Genomic DNA, 16,185 nt, shown 5'->3' with positions numbered 1-16,185 from the left:
TGACTGAAATATATGGGGCCGTTCATTATCTGTTACTATTTTATCTTCCTGGTCCACAACTGGATCAAAGAAACTCTCCAGTCTTCAAGTTCATTGTTGTTTCTTCTTCTGCCTACTCAAATTTGATGTTGAACCCATCTTACAGTTTTTTTTCCTATGCCATTCATTGTATTTCAAGCTCCATAGTTTACTTTGTGTCCTTGTTTCCAAAATTTCTAAATTCTTATTGAATTCTCAGTTTGGTTACATAGGTTTCCTGATTTCCTTAGTTGTTTTTGCTCATGGTTTCCTTTAATTCTTTAAGTATATGTAAGAAAGCTATTTAAATACCTCTGCCTAGTACATCTAATGTATGTGTTTCTTCAGTGGTGATTTCTTTCACCTTATATGGTTCTCTTGAGCAGTAGAAGGTAGGAACTCTAGAAATCAGATGCTTCTGTTTCTCTAAGACTTGGTATTTTTGTTTATCTAGCAGTTGAAGGTTATAGTCATTCATTTATTTCCTGACTTTCCTAAACTACTTTTGTAGTTACCGCTCTTAGGATTTGATTAACTAAGGTGTTGGAAGAGTTTTCCTTGAATTCAGGAATTTTAAAAAATGAACAAAAACACCTCTGCTCAGCGTCTACAATTGATTACATATCCATGACTTCTTCAGACTTGTGCTGAGTCAAGGTCACCCAGTATGGAAGGACCCCGCAGGGTCCTTCTCTAGCACGTTTTTTTTTTTTTTTTTTTTTGCCCCAGGCATGCATATGTTTTTCATAGTGCACGGTGCACACACAGGTGTTTCTGAATGTCCTCATTTTTCAAATTGAGTTTCCTTACCTTTTCCTCCCAAGCTTTAGGTGCTTGTTTTATAGCTCAACGATAAGCTTTTGCCTAAGGCAACTGTAGATTGTTAGCTTCTAATTTTTTCAAACAACGTATGCTGCTTTTCTGCCCTGGGTAAACATCACCATTTCTTCATGTAGCACCAGACAGGTGAGAACAAACATGCACAGGAATTGGTATGTAAAGCCTACCGTGTACCCCGCTAGGGACTAGGAACCCTCACTTGGAATGCAGGATTCCATCTTGAAGATTGCCCTGAGCTGAAGAGAGACAAAGCAAGTGGATTTTCAATGCCACAATCTTCCCTTCCATTTAAAATTTTCCTTTTGATTCAGGGTTTCCTCTGTTGCTATGTACTTTCGTCTGTTTTTCAGAGTCCTGGAAAAGTTGTTCCTGACATTTCCTGTGTATTGTTCAGTGTTTCTCCAGAGGGTGCTTGCTCTGTAATGCCGTTCCTCATTTGTCATTAAAATTATTACGATTAATTATTTTGATACCATTGGAGCTTGAACCCAGAGCCTGGTATTTGCAAGTCAGGCACTTCTCCAGTTGAATTATCCCAGCCACTTGAGGAGGGAGGGTAGTTATTTTTCACATAGTATCTTGCATTTTTGCCTAAAGCTGGTCTTGGGCCTTAATCCTCCTACCTAGTCTTCCTACATGCCCAGGCTGATAGACATGTTCCAGCATGCCTAGATTCCTTTGTTGGGTTAGGATTTCACTAACTTTCTTTGTCCACCTGGCCTGAACCATAATCTTCCTTTTCTCTGCCTCTCCAGTAGCAAGGATTATAGGCATGAGCCGCTATGCCTGACTTTGTCATTGAATGTCATTTAATAACATAGATGTACCCTAATTTATTGGAGATGATGTTATAATGAGCATAGTTACACATTAAAAAATGATTTTTTACCTTAGGATAAAGTACTAAAAGTGGAAGGAACATCTTTCTATGTTTACTGCCAAATTGCTTTGCAAAAGTTTCACCTAACTTAGGTTCCCACAAGCAGAGTATAAGAAGGAGCATTTTATCATTTCTTTACCTTTGACTTAATAATCATTGCTTATTAGTAGGCAAAAAAATGGAATCTGATGTTTGTCCTGTAGCTGCTCTTTTAAGAATTCCTCATAGTCTGAAGTTCAAATCCATTAACCACTTCACTCCCTCAGCTTGTTTTTCTCCTTAGACCAGGGCTCCAAAGAAGCCATATGGGTCTTCTGACCAAGAATATAACATTTCCCTGCTCTCACAAATATGAATACTGGGTCTCTTTTGTAGTGAATCTGAATGGTGCCTACCCCAAGCTGGTACCTTTCCGACCTGCAGGACGGCTCATCTCTCCACCTTTGTTGCTTTCCGTCACCTTCAACATTCTTTTCAGCCTGGTCATGCATATTGTGGGCTTTGTCCTGGTTCGGAGGCAGCCTTGGTATTCCATGGAGGTGCACAGGTACGATCACAGCTGTAAATCTAGTTTTTCAGATACTAATTTCTATCAAACATTATCTGGATAATACAAAGGGAGGAAAACATGTCTTCGTCCTGCCAAGATTTTGGCATTCTTAACTCCTTTCGACAAATTTCTAACAATCATGTCCTCTCCGTAGCACGGTTTGATGCTGTCATCTGTGGTGCTTGCCTTTGGCTGTGCTCTAGGATAATGATCTCCAACCATCTGTTATATCTAGGATGGGTTATAGTTTGCCTGGTCTGTTCCAGTTCAAGCAGCTCAGTTTAAGTGATATCTCAGTGCCATAACTGAATGCCCTACCCTTGTGAAAACTGACCTTGTTAAGTGATAAATTATGGCCAATTATCAGAGATCTTTAAACCATTCAAGGGAAAATATGACTCTACTTGATAAGCGCATATAAATAAACAACTAGTTGGAACTATGTGTGTACCTTTATATGCTTGTATGTAAGACCTCCTCTATCTGTCTATCATATAATTTCACAGGTCTATCTGTGTTTGTTGATTTTGCCTTTAATTTTCAGTGTATTCTTTGTCAACGCATAAGCAATTCCAGAAATGCTGAGTGTCTGCTCTGAGGTTGTTTGGTATGGAGTCTTATAGATACACATGCACCCTACGGGCTTGTCATCTTACTTCACAGATTTTTTTCTGTTTCTTTTTTAGTGTTTGCACAGTGAAAAATGAAAGTACTGCAAACATGACCATTTCTTCAATGGCTTTAGAAAAAACTGGAAGCAATAGTGCTTTCCTAAGTTTTGAGAACACAACTGTATGGTTCTTGGGAACAATCAACTGCATCATTGTGGCTTTTACATTCTCTAAAGGAAAACCATTTCGGCAACCCACCTATACAAACTGTGAGTAGAATTGTATGGGGTCAGAGGTGAAAGGTCACTAGAAAAGTCATTAGAGTGGCCAGGTCACTCAGAAAGGACCCAAATGCAGAGTTGTCTCTGCATTAGGGTCTCCTAACTTCTTTGCCAGAGTGTAGGACAGCCTTAATCTCATGGTACTTTACCCCTTCCTTTAAAACTCTGTTATGTACCAAAGCTTTTTATTTCCATATTGTCACTTCACCCAAAGTTTGCCTTTAGTTGTTGTCTTGGAATTATCTCAAATTGGGAAGATGGGTTTATTTCTTCACTTGTTAGTTTTTTGTTTGTTTGTTTGCTGGTCCTTGGCTTGAACTCAGGGCCTGGTCACTGTCCCTGAGCTTCTTTAGGCTAATGCTCTACCACTTGAGACACAGTACCCACTTCTGGATTTTTCTGAGCAGTTTATTGGAGATAAGAGTCTCATAGACTTTCTTGCTGGGGCTGTCTTTGAACCACAATCCTCATATCTCAGCCTTTTGAGTAGCTAGCATTACAGACGTGAGCCACCAGTGCCCAACTTCTTTTTTTTTAAGTCAGTATTCATCTTAGGAGAGGTGAGGAAAGCATTGTAAGGCCTCAGATGGAACCTGTCTCAGATGGAACCATGAAGACCAGAGTGAAGGGGGCATTGTGTGGTAGCAGGTAGGGAGGATATGATATGGAGATTTGTGCAGGTTCTTGAAGTTCCTCCCATTGTCTTACATTCTGGGACAGGGAGGTGTGTTAGATGGAGACTGTCATTTGGGTGGGATTTCATTGGGAAAACTCACAAGTATAAGCATCAGTATCCTCATAAAAATCTGTATGTTCAGGGAAAATTGTACCTTTTTCCTCCTTGAGATAAGGAAACAGTTGGATGCTGATATCTGCATAATTGCAATTTAAATATCTGTTCATCTTCAGCCTTCCTTGTTCTCCTGGAAAGGATTTGAGGTAAATGGTTTGTATTAAAGGAAATCAGATATTTGAAATATCTTCAAAGCGTTATTATTATTATTATTAATTTTATGTGTGTGTCAGTTCTGGGACTAGAACTCTGGGCCTGGTCATTGTCCTTTAGCCTTTCCACTTGAGCCACAGCTCTATTTCCAGCTTTGTGATGGTGAATTTGAGATAAGGGTTTCACAGATTTGTCTGCCCAGGGTTGTCTTGGAATCCCAATCCCCAGCTCTCTGTCTTTTGAGTAGCTAGGATTCCAGGTGTGAATCACCCAAAAGTCCTGCCAAAGAATTTGAGACTATATTTTATACATATTAATTCTATGAATCAAAACACGATCGTGCACATGAAAAGCCCCACATTGCTCAAGGACATGCATTGAGATCGCAGAGGTGAGACCCACTTGCCGTCACCAGGCTGTGCCTGGATGCAGAAATCAAGCGTACTCAATTGGCATTCTTCTAGGATATGTCTGTGAACAGATACGATACTTCCTACTCTGATTTCTCAAAATGATAGCTATGTCCTTATTTCCCCAGATACATTTGTCCTTGTGCTGGTTGTCCAGCTCAGCGTGTGTCTCTTCATTCTATTTGCCGATATCCCAGTATTGTACAGGAGTTTGGACGTAAGTCTCAGCGTGGCGATTCACAGTTGTATAGTATCAGCTTCAAAAACACAGGCCATGATTGCAATTGACTTGGATCCTTGACACCAATTACGTACTTTCAGATGTCAGAGTTGAAAAGAATTTGGTGTTATATCTATTTTTAACATTTAAGCTGATTAGGAAATAAAATTCCATCTAGTCTTGATTTCCTGAGATGAAAGATAGCCTTTGAAAAACTATTGAATATTTTCCTTTGAAAAGATGAGAAGAATATATGTATTGATTTTTTTCTCTTTCCAATGTGAGATTGTCCTCCTAAAGTGTTCTCATTTGAAGCTGTTTAAAATACGTCGCCCAGACCACCTTTTTTGGTTAATTCTCCAATCTGTAAGCATGTTTTTGGTGCATTCCTACTTAATGTTAAAATGTCATGCACTTTCTCACATATTGTAATACTGAGACAACTTGGAGGCCTTCCAACACACCATAACTTTAAATACTTAAACAATAGAAAAACCTATTCAATTTCTGCAGCCTTTTCTACTTTTCTATTTTAAGCCTAGGTCTCTGTATCTCAGGCTGGCCTTGGGTTGCCAAACTTGAGATCTTCCAGTTTCTACTGATTGCTGGGACTGGAAACATGCCAGGCCTTTTCTAAATTCCTAAGCCTCTAACTCATCAGTGGCATGACATATTAACAAGGATCAACATATGTATCATTATGTAGTGCATTTACCACAGTTATGAATTCTCTTTATTGATTAGATTAAGTACTCTTGGAAATAAAAAGCCTTTGTTCACGAGTGAATCTGTCTCAATCCTGAAGAGTTAAATTTAAGACAAGTTAATCATACTCTTCAGTCTTTGAGGATGTCAGACAAGCTTTGGTATAATAAGGGTGGGGGTTGTTGCATTTTTGGGGGGGGTGGAAATCTGTGTAGAGTCATGGCCAGCATGACCAAGTAATTATTGTTCACTTTAAAAATAGTCATGTTTCCTACTATCTCATAGAAAATATGAATTCATTATGGAGAATGTAGATTATTCAAGGGAAGAACACCATAACATTACTCACTACATCTTTTCATCTTCTAAAATGTATATATTATAAATGTGTATTGACTAATTTATGAATTTTATTTTAGTTTAGATGCAATCATGCTGTTTTGCAACCCAGATACTGCTTACTTTTAAAAACATCGTATTAATTATTTTAGTAGAGAATAATACATCATACGATTTAAAATTTGAAAATTAAAGGACAGTTGAAATCTCCATTCCAGCCCCTCTTGGGCAGTAACCTATGGTACCATTTTATTTTAAGCATTTTCACAGTTACTTTTTTCTTTACTCAGACTTAGAATATGTGTACAGTTATTTTATATGTGTGAAGAGATGTGTATATACACCTGTGTGTTTGTCTTCTCCCACATTTTCTTAAGACAATAGCAGCAAACACTTACATTGTTTGGTATTCTAAGACATGGATGTCCACAGCGGGGATGAGTTATTGGTGAAGTTGTGTGGTGGGGAAAGAAGGTGAGGAGGAGAGAGAGGTTACATTGCTGCTGTGGTGAATGTCTGACCTTGTGATGGAGAGAATCCTGGATGAGCAGAGTCTCAGTCTGCAGTGCAGTTGGCGGCTAAGCCAAAGCTGCTCACTAGGGTGGTTACTGTTTCACAGAAATGAGTATCATGGGAATCCATGCTGTCCTCAAGTACTGGCCATGAGCAGCCCATGGGAAGAAGTGTGTGGCTTTTGGGTGGAAGTTGGGCTGGATTTTGAGCACAACATTTGGGTTATCCATTATTTATCTTCCCACCAGCAGGAGATCTGAATGGAATATTTCCATGGCTGTGTGTATTTATCTTCCCAGCAGCAGGGGATCTGAATGGAACATTTTAATGTGTATGTGGTCCCAACCACACACACAGTCCTGCACCTTGCTTCTTTATTGGAACAGGACATTTTGATGTTTGTTCTATATAAGAACACTCTCTTTCTTTATCATGACAACATAGTATTTTATATTGTAGACATGTGTATTCTATTTCAGGGTATATACCACAATCTATATGTAGTTCCACATTTAGTTGGTTTCCAGGTTTTATGATTCCAAAGGTGCAACAAAAGAACTGTGTACATATATCATTTCAGTCATGTGGAAGAGTGTATCTCAGGAATGAATTCATAGAAATAGCTTTGAATTTTTAATTTTGAAAATATTATTCTCTATAAAGTTGTATCCATTTTCCTCCCACCAGTGTGAAAGAATATGTAAGACAATGTTGGGCACAGCAGAGTGCCATTAGCTTTATTGATCATTCTTTCTTCCACTGGCCATTCATTAAATAACTCATATAGCACATTGTATATCAGGCACCCAGCCTAGGAAGTGGTTGGCACAAACAGAGAGATAGTGGGCCAGGGGAAGCTTGATTTCAGCCCCAATTACTTCTTCAGAAGCATCCATGTGAGGGGCCAGGTTGTTTGACTGTAGGCATGATCCTGAGGTGGCATTCAGGATTTAGGGCTCAAAAGCAAGACACTGCTCCATAGGAAATGGACCCATTACCTTGCTCATATAATTGTAACCCCTTTGTTACAGTATCTTTAGAATAAAAATATTTAAAATTTAAAAATCCAAAATTATTTTTTTTAAAGCAAGACTTAGCTGAGGAGAAATAGGAACTCAGAGACAAGAGCGCCCCACCTTCCAATATGGCTTCACAGGGTGCCCACTGAGTTTCTTCCTTCCTGTCTTCCATCTTAAAAACATAACAAAGCAAACCAGGTGCTTGGTAGCTAACAGCTGTAATCCTAACTACTCAGGATGCTCAGATCTGAGGACTGAAGTTTGAAACCAGATTGGAAAGGAAAGTCTGTGAGACTCTTATCTCCAATTAATGAGCCAAAGAGGCTAGAAACAGAGCTGCCGCTCCAGTGGTAGATTGCCAGCATCGAGTAGAAAAACTCAGTGAAGCCAGGCACCTGTGGCTCACACCTGTAATCCTAGCTACTCAGGAGGCTGAGAGCTGAGTATCACGGTTCAAAGCCACCCTGGGCAGAAAAATCCATGAGACGCTTATCTCCAATAAACCACTAGAAAACCCGAGTGGTGCTGTGGCTCAAGTGGTAGAGCGCTCATCTTGAGCTGAAGAGCTGAGGGACAGTGCCCAAGCCCCATGACTGACAAAAAAAATAAAAGAAAAAAAAAAGAAAAGAAAAGCTCAGTGACAGTACCCCGACCTAATTTCAAGCCCCAATACCAGCACAAAACAAAAAGCACCAATACAACAACACAACAACAAAACCCCATAATACCCAAAGCAACTGGACCACACAGGTTTTCTGTGTTTTGTTTTTCCTGTCCTGAGGCTTGACCTCGGCCTGGGTGTTGATCCTAATCCTCTTTGTACTTAAGGCTAGCACTCTACCACTTAAGCCATAGCACCACTTCTGGCTTTTTCTGAATAGTTTATTGGAGTTAAAAGTCTCATGGACTTTCCTGCCCAGGCTGGCTTCAAACCATGGTGTTCCTCAGATCTGAGCCTCCTGAGTAGCTGGATTACAGGCATGAGCCACCGGCAGTAGGCTCCACACAGGTTTTTAATCATTATTTATTTTCATTGCAAAGTTGAAATTATAAAGAAAGGGAGCTAAAAAAAATACCCTAATCATTGAATTACTGACTATAATCTTTTCACGCTTTTAATGCATATCTTCATAAAATTTTTTGCATGTACATGTGTCTGTAAAACATACATATATACATACTACACGCATGATTTATATCCTAATGTACACTGTGAATACATGACTATTTTCCAACATAGATTCGTCCTCTGACTAACTGTGCTTCATTGTTTCCTGCCAGCTGCTCTGCACTCCCGTCCTGTGGCGGGTCTCCATGCTCATCTTACTCACCTGCTATTTCATTGTGTCCTTGATTGCGGAGGTAAGTGTCTTCCCACGGCTGCTCGTGATTGTACATATTCATGTGTGGTGTGTGGTAGTGGTGGCTTGGGCCTTAGTCAACATTGCTGTCACTTTTCTATTTTCTTCTATGAGCACCGTTTTCTGTTTTTGGTTTTGTTTTTTTCTGATGAATCCAAAGAAGCCTTAGTTTTGACATCTGGAAAGTGGGGCTAAGGAGAATGGAATTGCAATATTTAAGTTGCTAGCTTGTGTGTGTGTGTGTGTGTGTGTGTGTGTGTGTGTGTGTGTGTGTGTGTGCGCGCGCACGCACGCGTGTGCTGGTCCTGGGGCGCAGGCACTGTCCCTGAGCATTTTTGCTGAAGGCTACTACTTTGCCATGTGAGCTATAGCTCCACTTCTGGATTTTTGGTGATTAATTGGAGATGAATGTCATGAACTTTGTTGCCTGGGCTGGCTTGGAATCAAGATCCTCAGACCTCAGCCTTCTAAGTAGTTAGTATTACAGGCATGAGCCACCAGCGCCTTGATTGGTATTTATTTTTGTTTTAATTCCACAAATAGAGATGCAAACACAATTCACATCTTGAAATGGAGATATGACTCAAACACTATAAAAAGTTCATCAATCCAGTGGTTTTTAGTACAGTCACTGAGTCATATATCTATCCATAGTACTTCGGGCCAGAATATTTTCATCATCCCTCAAGAAATTCTCTGCCCATTACCATTGCTCTCCATTCTCTTCTCTCTCTTCCTACTTTTTGGGAGCCATTAATGCCTTTTCTGTCTCTATGGATTCATCCATTCTCTAAAATTCATATAAAGGAACTCACATTGCATGTGGCTTTTTTTTCCTTTTGAGGATAAAATCCAGATCTTGCACAGCCTAGAAAAGTACTCTAACCACTGAGCTACATTCCCAGTCCTTGTTTTGTTTTTGTTTGCTTGTTTGTTTGACACAGGTCTCACTACATAGCCTGGATTGGTCTGGAACTTGTGATTCTGCTGCCTCAGCCTCTCTTGTAAGGTAGAGTGTGCTGAATGATTCTGATGTGGCTGGTTCAGGCAGCACACTCGAGAATACTAGGTTAAACCACATGATCTCTAAAACAATCAAATTAATAAGAGAGCATTCTTACAGTGCTGGTGGCTCATGCCTGGAATCCTGGTTACTCAGGAGGCTGAGATCTGAAGATTGTAGTTTGAAGCCAGACCAGTCAGGAAAGTCCATGAGCCCCTGGCCTCCAATTTTGCCAGAAGTGGAGCTGTAGCTCAAGTGATAGAGTGCCAGCTTGAGTGAAAAAGCTAAGGGGAAATTCCCTGGCCCTAAATTCAAGTCCCAGTACAAGCACGAGAGAGAGAGAGAGAGAGAGAGAGAGAGAGAGAGAGAGAGAGAGAGAGAGAGAGAGAGAGAGAGAGAGAGAGAGAAACACCATGGTATGCTGTACACCCATTGTACCTACTGCTCCTTCCCTTCCCTTCCCTTCCCTTCCCTTCCCTTCCCTTCCCTTCCCTTCCCTTCCCTTCCCTTCCCTTCCCTTCCCTTCCCTTCCCTTCCCTTCCCTTCCTTCCCTTCCCTTCCCTTCCCTTCCCTTCCCTTCCCTCCCCTCCCCTCCCCTCCCCTCCCCTCCCCTCCCCTCCCTTCCCTTCCCTTCCCTTCCCTTCCCTTCCCTTCCCTTCTCTGCCTGTTGGCAGTGAAAAGGACAGGCTCAGGGGCAATCCTTAAGTGTGAGTTTTGGCTCCAGCCTTTTCCTGTTGTCTGACTTTGGGCAAGTTACTCCACTTCTTTGGGTCTGTTTAGTTCTCTGTAAAATGATGCTAATAATGAATGATACCTCCCACATGGAGTTATTGAACCTTGAAATGTGAACAGCATAAAATGCATTGTAGGTATTTAAAAATAATAATTCTTCATTATTCTATCATTTCCTGTGGCACTTACACTTCCTTATTTTCAGTCACTCTTTTAACTCATCACTTCCTTGAGTGTTTTTGACCATGTGCCATGTCCTAGAGCATTTTGCTAGGGGTGGGTGTGTAAAGGAGTCAGTGCTACAGCTATTTGTATACTCATTTCTTCTCTCTCCTGCCACTGAACTAGGCTAGCAAAAACTCATGTTAATGGTCCCTGCACCTAAAACCCTGCTTTGTTCTAGCAGGAGCTAAGTAAGTATTCCATTAAATGCAAGAAGTGCTCCCACTCACCTCAGCAAATAGAGTAGTTTTATGCTCAGGGAAGTAAAGTCTCTTCTTTGGTTCTTATATTGGGTAAACAGTAGAGGAGATGTGCATATGAATGTTTAGTGTTGAGTTCCCAGTAGCTTCTAAGTTGAAAATTCCCATTCCCGTTCCCACTCAAAGCCCATTATCTACAGCCTCCAATGGCTCAGTCACCTGCTTCCCTGTGATCAACAGGTAATCAGGGACTATATGAAGTCATTCGGCCTTTGGTGAAGGTAGTTATAATCAAGGATTATGGAGACCAGATTTCCTTGTCTCAGATGGTGATCCTAGCAGAATAGGGAAAGACCCAGGCTGTCATGGGACAACGAGATGTGATCCCTTGGGTGTCTCAAGGAGTAGATGTTAAAGATTCTGAGCACTGCTATGATGAGCTTTTAACTCCTTCTGCCTGCCCAGCCTATGGCACAGAAGGACCACAGTTGTTTGCAGGGTTGGCATGAAAGATGGCTGGCCTCCTTTTACAAAGATCTGAGTATTATCTGATTTGCTGAAGCCTGACTCAGTGCCTCTCCAATCTGAATCTCAGAGTTAACTCTATGGCTAATGTGTATCTCAGAGCAGTGCAGAAGGCAAATAGATTCAAATGAGGCCTTACATGGAGCCTTCTTATCATCCCGCTGATGATAGGCAAGGGAAAACATGTGCATAGCTTTTGGAATTCCTATTTTTTAATTATAGGTGTGTAGGTTTATGTGTACAAGCACACACAACTTATTCGGGTAGGCATAAAAACACATGGGTTAGTTTTTGTAAGGAATGACTCTCATCAGGGCTTTAAAAAAAATGTTTGCTTCCTGATCTGCATTTAATTTGCATTGCAGGGTGACAGGACCTATCACCTGATTCAGTTTCCCTTTTGGGAGAGGCAAAGTGACACAGGTTGTTACACTCTGAACGACAAAGGCTCCAGGGGAAGTTAAGAGCATGACAATGTCTCCCAAAACTCTCACTCTTCTCTCCCTGTCTTTCAGTCTGTCTTTCCCTTCCTCCTTCCCTCCTTTCCCTGACTCCCTCCCTCTTTCTCCTCACTCTGTGTGTGTGTGTGTGTGTGTGTGTGTGTGCGCGCGCGCGCGCTTGTGGTTTCCTTCCATTTGTTTTACACAAAGGTTTATTGCTAAGGTTTTCCTGGAGTTAAGGTAGACTTTAAAATTTAAAGTTAGTGTTCCTGCCTTAGCCCAGCTGTAAGGAGAACTGCATTTCTCTTGTTACATGTGAAGAACAAAATATCTTTGCTGTGGGAAAGCAGACTGACAGGTCTGGCAAGGTGAGCCCTCAGGTTTCCCTAAACTGAACCTGGCAATGTGGGTCTGCAGCAGATTTCCAGAAGCTGGGCCGTTTTCAGAGGAAAACACAGAAAAGCCATTCTCTACCCTTTTTGTGGGTGACACATCTCGAACAGTAAAGATGGGTGGATTCTAGGAAAACCAGTATGTCTCTGAAAACTTGTTTTTGGATCCTATAAAGTTCACCTTTTTTATCCAACTTGGCAACAATACCATGGATCAGCATGTATTTCAGTTCTAGTCCTCCTTGTTTCTTTCACGATAACGTCTACCAAGATCAACCTTTGTGACTGCCTGTGATAAAAATGGAAGATGGAGGTGATAACCTTTCTGATATACTCTGGATTCTAATTCAGGCTCTGTTCAAGATTCAGCCTAATTCCTGAAATAAAATGGCAGCCCAAATTGTTTGCAGAGAAGCATAATTGTTATAATCTTAAAAATGCATTTCAGTGTAGGTGAAGGTCGGAGGCAAGTGTGAACAGGGCTCAGAGCTTTGTTAAGTGAGTAGTTGAGAAGGGTAGGCATATGGCAAACAGTATTCTGTGCCCTGCCCCATTTTGTGAAGGTAGTTACAACAAACATATGGAAGAGACTCAGATAGGCTGCCCATAGTAACTTTTAGAGCTGGGAGCTCAGCTAGATTGTTCCAACTCCAGGTTTTCCAGTTTCACTAACTGTATACAGGACACTACAAGAATGTGCCAGGGTGATCCCAAGACACATCTCCTCCATGGCCATTTCTATGTGGTGATAAATAATTGCATAATGCATAATTTCGTATTAAATAAAATTTGGATGTGATGTGGTGTAGAGTATAGAATTTGAATGATTTTAAATTTAAATCAAAAGATATCACATATTTGAAGTAAATCACTTTCAGATTAACTACCAGGTGATTAAACCTGCCTATTCTTTCTCCTCCAGAAAAGTTATGTAGGGGGAAAAGCCAGGAGCAAGCCCATGAAACTACCTTTAGTTTTCTAAGACACAAAGCAAACATCATAGCTGTGTTGGATTAGAATCAGTGGAATGAGGTAACCAAAAACACAGGATATCTGATTGTAAGCAGTAACTTTTCTTTTTAATTTTGCAGGAAGCCATTATTGAAAATCGAACTTTGTGGATGACCATCAAAAGACGTTTTGGCTATCAGTCAAAAAGCCAGTATCGGATATGGCAGAGGAACTTGGCAAATGACCACAACTGGCCCCCAATAAACCAAATCTCCTACTCTGACATGCCTGGATATGGAAGGGCAGTGTCCTACAGCAATCCCGTGTTTGAGAGCAATGAGGAGCAACTTTGACAGAAACATGATATCCAAGTTTGGGTGGGAGAGAAACAAGAACAAACGAAACCCATTTTACTGATATTAAAGCAATGAGACTCTTCAAAGATCAGCTAGAGTTTTGAGAATGCCTGCCAAATCATAGTGATGAAATTAATGTCTGATAAAACAGTTTCTACGAAGAAGGACATGGCCCCAGAAGATGACTTTCTTCTTGACTTCTTAAAAGCACTGAAGGCAACTGGTGAACAAAGACTGGATCAAGTATTTTAATGGGCCAAGAGTTTAGCAAGCTACAGATAGAAAATAGGTCATCTTTCTTCTTAGGATAATACTTCCTTTTTTTCTTTTTTAAAATGAGTTGGGGAGGGAGTCATACTCTGTATATTCATAGTGTTGTAACATGTAAAGATTGTGCATTGTTGCTTTATTGGTGGAAAAACTAATGCATGGGAGCTATCAACCCAAACTTTACTTGTTTGGTTTCTTTGCGGTACTTTTCAGATTTGTGGGGCTTTATTCTGCCGCTGGCCTTTTCCTACCTGTCACCAAGGATAAGTTCTGCCTATACCGCAAAGACATGCCACCCCCCATATCTTAGCACTTTAACATATGAGATTGTTTCTTGCTCTAGGTACGAGCCTCTCAGATGCTTATGGAACAGCTGTCCTTCAAGTGATTACTTCAGCCTGATGGCTCCACCATATCAACTAAGAGCCTCCATACTTAGTGTGGCCTGGGAAAGGTGACCCTGGCGATTACAGTGCATGAGAGTGCTTGACAGTATCACCATAGAGTGATTTACAACTCAGCCCGCATTGTTATCCCATAGGGAAAGTGGAAAGTGAACTCTCCCTCTAGGCATATGACCTTATTAGTGCTATGCTATTCGTGTGTGTGTGTGTGTGTGTGTGTGTGTGTGTGTGTGTGTGTGTGTGTGTGTGTGTGTGTGTGTGTGTGTTATGAACTCAGGGGCTTCAGGCTTTTTACATAGGCATTCTACCACAGGTTGTAGATATTTTTCTGAGAAGACTTCTCATTTTTGCATTCGCCAGACTGGACCTTGATCCCCCCCACCCCACTATTTAGGTCTCCTATGTAGTTGTAATGACAGCCATGTATACAGATGCCCATTTTATTGGTTGAGATGAGATCTCACTAACTTTTTGCTCAGGCCTGCCTCAAATGATGATCTTCCCGGTCTCTACCCCTTAATTATCTGGGATTACAGATGTGAGACACCATGTTTTATCTGCTTTGTATTTTTGTTGTTGTTGTATCAGTACTGAGACTTGAACCTCTTGCTCTCACTTGGCTTCATTGCTCACTGTTAATGCTTTGCCACTCGAGTCACCCCTCTATTTCCAGCTTTTACTGGTTAATTGGAGATAAGAATCTTGAGGATTTGTCTACCCAGGCTGGCTTCAAACCAGTACTTTTAGATCTTAGGTTCCCAAGTAGTCAAGATTACAAGAATGAGCCACCAGCACCCAGTTGTTTTGAGTCCCCATATTTTCATTTTAAAGCTGCCTAGCTTGTACTCTTCAGGAGAAAAGAAAAGAGCACAGCAAAAAACACTAGTGCCAAATACTAAATGTGTCCTCTCTGACACCATGACCTTCTTCTGTTTTAGGAATTCTTCATCTCACAAGACCCATTCTAGGGGATTTTAGTCCTCTGCTCTAATACATATATATATATCTTACGTTTAAGGCATTAGTTGCTTGAAAATTAAAATTTCCACAATTTTATTACTATGACAACTTGGGTGTCTTGGATTCACTTAGCATACAAAGCACATGGTTTCTGTTGGATCCGTGGAAAACACTAAGTTTCAGTAAAACATCCACACATAGTATTTTCAAAACAAAAATTTCCTTATGTGAAACCCTAAGTGGATGTTTTACATAGAAGTTAGGGGGCATGGTTCTGTCACCAGCAGTGTTTGCTTCCTTAACAATAGCACCTGCTAGCATTCCTTTAGCTGACTGAGTTCTTAAGCATGGTTGATGACTCTTGAGCTACAGCTGATTCTGGAAACAAAGTATTTCCTAACCATTGGTTACCTTGCTACCCCTGCTTCTTCTCTGAAACAAAGACTGAGGATAAATCTATGTTCTGAGCCTACAGGATCATTCTTGGAACAGAAATAAATGTTTTCTTTTGCAAGGTTAGTCATAACAGTGATATGACAGCTCTGACTCTTTTCTAAAGTAAGTAATATTACTCATTTTCCATAAGTAGAAGGTTATGGATGGGGCCAGCTGGAGGTGGCTCCAACCTAATTATAAGCAAGGGTAGTGTGTAGAAGTCATACTTAAATTAATCCTTTGCCAAGTGGTTTTCCTTCTATCAAGTCACTAGAATTGTACCATTCTACTAAAGCTCAACAAAGTAAAGCTTAATCTCCTACCATACAGAAGAAAAAAACCTGAGATGCAAGGACCCAGACCTCAAAGACAGCTTTTCTGAGCAAGCCCTACTTTGCTTCCAAATAGCTCCCAATTAAAAAGCTCCAGTAGGGCTAGGTATTCATTGTGATCTCTCTTACAATTGGGCAAAGAATAGATGTCCTATTTGCCAAGTGGCACCAAGCAATAGCAGGATCTTTGTTCAAATGAATGCCAAGCATCCTGCCACTCCCAGGTTTAGTGGTGGGTTAAAAACAAACAAATACTGGGGTGTGGCTCAA

General features: G+C 40.7%; 1 protein-coding gene across 8 annotated transcripts in view; it reads left to right on the top strand.

Annotated features, from left to right (window-relative positions):
• Positions 1 to 13,967, top strand: part of Atp13a4 (ATPase 13A4) — a 125,898-nt gene extending 111,931 nt beyond the window's left edge. For 7 of the 8 annotated variants that reach the window (XM_070029847.1, XM_070029848.1, XM_070029853.1 and 4 more), the window contains 5 exons: positions 2,114 to 2,285; positions 2,975 to 3,168; positions 4,665 to 4,753; positions 8,614 to 8,694; positions 13,299 to 13,967. In XM_070029847.1, coding sequence (XP_069885948.1) covers positions 2,114 to 2,285; positions 2,975 to 3,168; positions 4,665 to 4,753; positions 8,614 to 8,694; positions 13,299 to 13,511 — 749 coding nt within the window. In that variant the 3' untranslated portion in view covers positions 13,512 to 13,967. The remainder of the gene's footprint in view (positions 1 to 2,113; positions 2,286 to 2,974; positions 3,169 to 4,664; positions 4,754 to 8,613; positions 8,695 to 13,298) is intronic. The other variant, XM_070029855.1, reaches the window with a different exon arrangement.
• Positions 13,968 to 16,185: the final 2,218 nt, after the last annotated feature.

The sequence above is a fragment of the Dipodomys merriami genome, unplaced genomic scaffold, assembly GCF_024711535.1.
Source record: "Dipodomys merriami isolate MVZ:Mamm:240054 unplaced genomic scaffold, mDipMer1.0.p SCAF_2, whole genome shotgun sequence".
Taxonomy (NCBI): domain Eukaryota; kingdom Metazoa; phylum Chordata; class Mammalia; order Rodentia; family Heteromyidae; genus Dipodomys; species Dipodomys merriami.
Note: the sequence above shows the minus strand (reverse complement) of the source record. Positions and strands in the feature narration are given on the sequence as shown.